Source organism: Ovis canadensis, chromosome 13, assembly GCF_042477335.2.
Source record: "Ovis canadensis isolate MfBH-ARS-UI-01 breed Bighorn chromosome 13, ARS-UI_OviCan_v2, whole genome shotgun sequence".
Classification (NCBI taxonomy): domain Eukaryota; kingdom Metazoa; phylum Chordata; class Mammalia; order Artiodactyla; family Bovidae; genus Ovis; species Ovis canadensis.
In genome coordinates, this window is record NC_091257.1 from 44,365,320 (window position 1) to 44,371,909 (window position 6,590).

The window sequence follows — 6,590 nt, forward strand, 5'->3', positions numbered from 1 at the left end:
TACATCGTTGCCTGTAGGTGTGTGGTTTCTTCACCACCTTCCCGTCTCCCATTTATCTTTATTTCTTTATTTCCACATTGCCGGGGATTCGGCAGAGACTCGGTGAAGGGGGCACTGATTTAGCGTCTCTTTGGCAAGCCGAAAACAGAAAAGCGAGAGGGGCTCAGACTACCAGGCGCTGAAAGGCAGAAACTGGGTTAGAAACGAGCGGCGACTGGAGCGAGAACTAGCCTTTGGAGTCTAACCGGTACACTGGTCCTCAGGACAGACTGCAGACAGCTGGCTGCCCGTTACCAGGCAACTGGAGATCTCGCGAGACACACCTTGCGCCTGCGCACTGCCAGTGGAGGGCCTTTCCCAAGGCCTTCGCCCAGCCCCTAAACTCCTGAACCCTGTCGCGAAACCCAGGGCCAACTTTCCGGTTTGGGAGTGGTCGGATGCAGAAGGATGAAAAGTGTTCTCTGAGCGGTCCATCCTCCGCCCCACCGCATTGGAAGGCAGAGGCCGGGCAAGGAGCGGGCTCTGCGCACGCGCAGCGCGGCCACGTGGAGCCGGCGCGGAGGCAAACGTGAGTGGAGGGCTCTGCGCTGGGATCTGAGATCCGGGGGGGTCGCTCTGGTTGGGATCGAACCGGCAACTCGGCCAGGCGCGCGCAAAGTTTTCTGGGTTCCGCATCCTTAGGGCTTCCCCGGACTGGCGTGTTTTCCTGCGTCCCCGCCCGGGCTCAGGCTCAGCTCTGTTTGGAGTTGAGCGTCTTTTGGATACGAGAGGCAATCAGACAAACCCGGCCCTTCTGCTCTCCGCAGCCTAGAAGTGGAGGCCGACAAGAAAATAACTCCAGTCGTGTGTGCTGAATAGTAGGTCGGCACTAGATAGACGGCAGACCAGAGAGAGATGACCTCGGGGATCGGTTACCAGATCCGGAAACCGAGAGTCCTCCCTGAGTCGTCTGTTTCACTCCCAGCTGATCACTAAATCGGGCGGATTGTACCTCCTTTTTCAACTAGCGTGTGTTTCCGTCCAACGGCAACTCTAGTGAAGGTCACTGTCATGTCTTTTAGGACTATTCCGAGTCCTCTTTGCTGCTTCCAGTCTTGGTAAAGATTCCTCCTGGCTCGAGTCTGCCAAGATCTTTGTATGACGTCTTTCTAGCTGTGCCATTCCTCTGCTTAGAACGTGACAGCCGCTCCCACTGTAAGAATCGCGTCAGTCTTCACCATCTGGTCCAATATTTCTCTGCTCTCTCTAACATCCATGCCCCAGCGACATTGACATTATTTCCTTTAATTCAGGTCCCTGGGATGCCCTTCCCGAATAGGGACTCCTTTTGGTGGGGATTCTTTAGATGTGGGTTAAAAGGTCACTTCCAAGGTGGTTCAGTGGCTGACACTCCTGTTCTCCCAACGCATGAGACCCCTGTTGGAATCCTGCTCAGAGAACTATATCCTATATGCTGCAACTAAGATCCAGTGCAGCCAAATAAATAAATATATGGTCCCCAGCTCGAGGCCCTTCTTGACTCCCTCAACTTTGTCAGGCCTCAGGGCCCTGACCTTGAAGTGCATCACATGCTTTGCTGATGAGTCTGTCTCATAGACATTAAGCCCAGTGAGTTCAGTAGCTGTTTTTAATTCATAATCTTTCTGTCTTGGTGCATTGTGTATAATCCACAAATACTTGTTCAAGTAAGACAGGTGGTGGGGGTGCTGAGGGTGGAACTCATTTTCCAGGCAGAGGGAATGGGAATAAGGCCATGGAAGGCCAGACTGGTGGCCTCGGTAAATAGTAAGTGGTTCAGTGGTGGGGCATAAGGAGAAAGGCTGATGGGGAGATGGGGACCCTTGGATGTCACCTTAATAAGTTTCCACTTGATCTTTGGGGCAGTAGAAGCCTCCAGAGGCACCTCAGCAGGCCCTTCCTAATCTTCTCCTCCTCCAACACTGTTACTTCTTCCCACTTTAGTTCTGGATTATATCCCATGAGATTCTACTTATCTGGCTCTGGTCTCTCCCTCTAGATTCTGAAGACAGGAGGAGCCTAATGCCCAGAACTTCTAACTGTAAGTATCAACTTCCTGTTGTTTGGGGGGATTTTGGTCATGCAGCTTGTGGGATCTTAGTTCCCCAGCCAGGTATCAAAGATTTGCCCCTTGCAGTGAAAGCACAAAGCCTTAATCACTGGGCCACTGGGGATGTCCCTCCCTGTTGTTTGAATGCGGAGGCATGTGAACTGTAGCTTGTGTGCAGCAAAAGCTCTGCTGAAGTGAAGTGAAGTCGCTCAGTCATGTCCGACTCTTTGCCACCCCATGGACTGTAGCCTATCAGGCTCCTCTTTCCATGGGATTTTCCAAGCAAGAGTGCTGGAGTGGATTGCCATTTCCTTCTCCAGGGCATCTTCCCGACCCAGGAATCGAACCCTGGTCTCCGGCATTGCAGGCAGACACTTTACCATCTGAGCCATCAGGGAAGCCCCAGCCAGGTATCAAAGCTTTGCCCCTTGCAGTGAAAGCACAAAGGCTTAATCACTGGACCACTGGGGATGACCACTGGAACTGTAGCTTGTGTGCAGCAAAAGCTCTGTTAGATCACCGAATGTGCTCCATGGTCACCTAATTCCCTTTTCCTGACCACCTTCAACCTGGTGCCAGCCTCTGCCAGTCATGTCACTGGATTTGGATGAGCAATCTCCTTTGCAGAGCTGGAGGGGAGGAGCTGACTCCGATGACTGGCATACGCAGGCCTGCTCTGGAAGGAAGTTTAGGAGACAGACACCGAGTCTCCAGCAGTGGTCGCCACTGACAGGAACAGTTCAGTTCAGTTCAGTTCAGTTGCTTAGTCATGTCTGACTCTTTGTGACCCCATGAATCACAGCTTGCCAGGCTTCCCTGTCCATCACCAACTCTCGGAGTTTACTCAAACTCATGTCCATTGAGTCCGTGATGCCATCCAACCGTCTCATCCTCTGTCGTCCCCTTCTCCTCCTTCCTTCAGTCTTTCCCCACATCAGGGTCTTTTCCAGTGAATCAGTTCTTTGCATCAGGTGGCCAAAGTATTGGAGTTTCAGCTTCAGCATCAGTCCTTCCAATGAATATTCAGGACTGATTTCCTTTAGGATGGACTGGTTGGGTCTCCTTGCAGTTCAAGGGACTCTCAAGTCTTCTCCAACACCACAGTTCAAAAACATCAATTCTTCAGTGCTCAGCTTTCTTTATAGTCCAGCTCTCACATCCATACATGACTACTGGAAAAACCATAGCATTGACTAGACAGGCCTTTGTTGGCAAAGTAACGTCTCTGCTTTTTAATATGCTGTCTAGATTGGTCATAGCATTTCTTCCAAGGAGCAAGCGTGTTTTAATTTCATGGCTGCAGTCACATCTGCGGTGATTTTGGAGCCCCCAAAATTTCCACTGTTTTCCCATCTGTTAGCCATGAAGTGATGGGACCGGATGCTGATTTGTTTCTGAATGTTGAGTTTTAAGCCAACTTTATCACTCTCCTCTTTCACTTCCAAGAGGCTCTTTAGTTCTTCTTCGCTTTCTGCCATAAGGGTGGTGTCATCTGTATATCTGAGGTTATTGATATTTTTCCCAACAATCTTGATTCCAGCTTGTGCTTTATCCAGCCCAGCATTTCTCATGATGTACTCTGCATATAAGTTAAATAAGCAGGGTGACAATAGACAGCCTTGACATACTCCTTTGCCTATTTAGAACCAATCTGTTGTTCCATGTCCAGTTTTAACTGTTGCTTCTTGACCTGCATACAGATTTCTCAAGAGGCAGGTCAGGTTGTCTGGTATTCCCATCTCTTGAAGAATTTTCCAGAGTTTGTTGTGATCCACACAGTCAATGGCTTTGGCATAGTCAATAAAGCAGAAGTAGATATTTTCCTGGAACTCTCTTGCTTTTTTGATGACCCAGTGGATGTTGGCAATTTGATCTCTGGTTCCTCTGCCTTTCTAAACCTAGCTTGAACATCTTGGAAGTTCACGGTTCCCGTACTGACAGGAACAAGGTAGGAGCTTTCACTCCAGGGGGCTGAATTTTGGTTTTCTGTAAGGTGGCATAGGAGGAACTTCAGAGGCCAGTAGAGATCAGGAGACCCTGTCTCAGGGACATCAAGTGCAGAAAGGCACCCATCCTGCAGCAGTGGTTCCCAATCCCAGTTCCATAGCAGAGTCACCTGGGCAACCTCTTGACAAGGAAAGGAGCCCTACCGTATTCTCAGGGATTTTGATTCAGTAGACCTAGGGTAAGGACCAACCATCTATATACTCTAAAAAGTCTCAGCTTATTTTTGAGATGCAACCAGGATTGAAAGAACATAAAATTTGGATTTGGGAAACCAGCTGTGACTCTGGCAGGGTATTTAACCTGAGTCTGTTTCCTCCTCCACTCATGGAATTTTGTGAGAATCAAATATTTCTTGGAGAAAGTGCCTTACTTGTTCTGACTTCCTCCTCAGCATTGGCAGCAGGCTCTTAAGGTGTTTATTGGAGGGGAATTCATCCTTAATCCTGCCTGGGCCACTTGGGGGTGGGGGGCATCTGTGGGATGAATGACCTCACATGAGGAGAAATCTGGAATGAGAAAATCTGGTTACCTGAAAACAGGGACAGTCCCAAACTCCAGACTTCTCCAGAGCTGGCTCATTTACCTTCTTTCAGTTTTGCAACATGGGTCCCTATGGTTCCCAGGTGAGCCCAGGAAGTGAGGAAGAATACAGGAGAGAGGAAGATGCAGTTGCCTCTGGATGGGATTATCAGAACATGCTCCCGAGAAGAGTCATCTGTAACATTTCGCCTCTCTTTTTGCCTTAACAGATTAGTATCTTTAAATTTCATTACAGAATTCCCGTTGTTTTCATCACACTGTCAGCCAGAGGAACAGCCTGCTCCCACTTTCCAGAGGAAGGGGGATGTGTGTCCGTGTTTTATGAAGGACAAAGAACTTAGGGTCCAGGGAGGGGAGGAGGACTTCCAAAAGGGCACAGGATGAATTACTCAGATTTTCAGTCATGTGCATGTATTACGGTCCCAGTTCTTTACAAATCAAACCTGGTTAATGGCAGAGGCTTCCAGGGCCCTCAGAGATTCTGTGCTGAGGGCAGAGGGATTTGGGGACTCACAGAGGTGGTCATGGGAACTTGTTCAAGGCTGAACCCCAGTGCCCAAGACTCCGAGTAGAGGTGCTCAGTATTTGCTGAATGGATAAATAGAAGTCTAAGTGGAAAGCAATCTAGAAAATGGTCAGAAATCTATCGGACTAATACCAGAGGTCCTGAAGAAGATAAATAATTACGACAAGTAGCAAAATTGCAACATTTTCAATAAAGGAAACATAGAATTTCACTGTGATTGCAGTAAGGCAAAACATTCATAAATTGCCTGTATATGAATGAAGACTAAGTCATAGAAAAAAATGGGGAAAAAAAAAAGACTTAAAAGAGAGATTAGGTGTATGGTCACATATATATATAATTATTTACATACATATATATATGTAAGTATATACATGTCCTATGTAAGTAGGCTTGCTCTAGCCTTTCAAAAATCAGAAAGAGCACAGCCAAGATATCCTTAAGATGCGCATGTCTAGTTAACATGAATTTTCCTTTGCTGTTTTGCTCCCCTGTGAAGGATTTTTCAGTATGGCTGCAGCCCCACAAGCACCAGGGAGGGGCTCCGTACGGAAGACGAGACCTCCACCTGTGAAGACGTCACTGAACAACCCGTACAGCATCTGCTGGGGTGCCCTGGACAGGGAGGACATGCACTTCATACTGCAGACCCTGGAGGACAGAATTCAGTCTCTCGGGCTTCAGAAGATTGAGGATAGGAAGAGAAAGAAAAAGCAGCCCCCTTTGAAAAAACAAAGTGGAGACACGAGCAGCATAGACGTGGACATTGGTGAGGATCTGAAGAAAGAAAAGCCTGAAGGTAATGCCCAGGTGTCAGGGTGGACCCCGGCTGACGTCAGGAAGCAGCTTGCTATCGGCATCAACGAGGTCACCAGGGCACTAGAGAGAAACGAGCTGCTCTTGGCCTTGGCGTGTAAGTCTGCCAAGCCAGCCATCATGACCTCACACCTGGTGCAGCTGAGCGTCAGCAGAGGTGTCCCCGCCTGCCAGGTTCCCCGGCTAAGCGAGAGGCTCGCACCTGTCCTGGGCTTAAAATGTGTCCTGGCCTTGGGGTTCAAGAGGAACACTACTGCCTTTGGGGAGGAACTGAGGGCCATCCTCCCCAGAGTCCCCCGTCTGAATGTGGCATGGCTCCAGGATGCACTCGAAGACCCCAGGGAGAACCTACAGACAGAATCTTTGGAAAGCCAAGATGAAGAGATTCTGGACACTTCCTTTGAAGACCTCTCTAAACCCAAGAGAAAGCTTGCTGAGGGTCAGCAGGCTGTAGTGTTACAACCCCTGAAAATAAAGAAACTGATTCCAAACCCCAATAAGATAAGGAAGCCACCCAAAAGTAAAAGAACGGCTTCAAAGTAATCTTGTGTAAACCTGTCACTTGATACAGTTCAGTTGTAAACACCACCTCCTTAAGAAGCCTTAAAATGAATAAAATGACTTTTATATATA

At 48.5% G+C, this 6,590-nt stretch overlaps 1 protein-coding gene across 6 annotated transcripts; it reads left to right on the plus strand.

The window, feature by feature from the left end:
* The first annotated feature begins 303 nt into the window (after window positions 1-303).
* Window positions 304-6,590, plus strand: RPP38 (ribonuclease P/MRP subunit p38). Of its 6 annotated transcripts, XM_069547563.1 has the most exons (5): window positions 350-568; window positions 1,062-1,194; window positions 2,018-2,059; window positions 3,971-4,016; window positions 5,641-6,590. In XM_069547563.1, the coding sequence occupies exon 5, from the start codon at window positions 5,652-5,654 to the stop codon at window positions 6,498-6,500; it is 849 nt and encodes a 282-aa protein (XP_069403664.1). In that variant the 5' UTR covers window positions 350-568; window positions 1,062-1,194; window positions 2,018-2,059; window positions 3,971-4,016; window positions 5,641-5,651; the 3' UTR covers window positions 6,501-6,590. The 6 variants fall into 6 exon arrangements, with proteins under 6 accessions (XP_069403661.1, XP_069403662.1, XP_069403665.1 ...); XM_069547561.1 differs by lacking the exon at window positions 3,971-4,016 and having other exon boundaries at window positions 315-568; XM_069547564.1 differs by lacking the exon at window positions 1,062-1,194 and having other exon boundaries at window positions 335-568.

Coding starts and splice junctions, on each gene's coding strand:
- RPP38 (XM_069547560.1), top strand. CDS start 5,652: ATGGCTGCAGCCCCACAAGCACCAGGGAGGGGCTCCGTACGGAAGACG.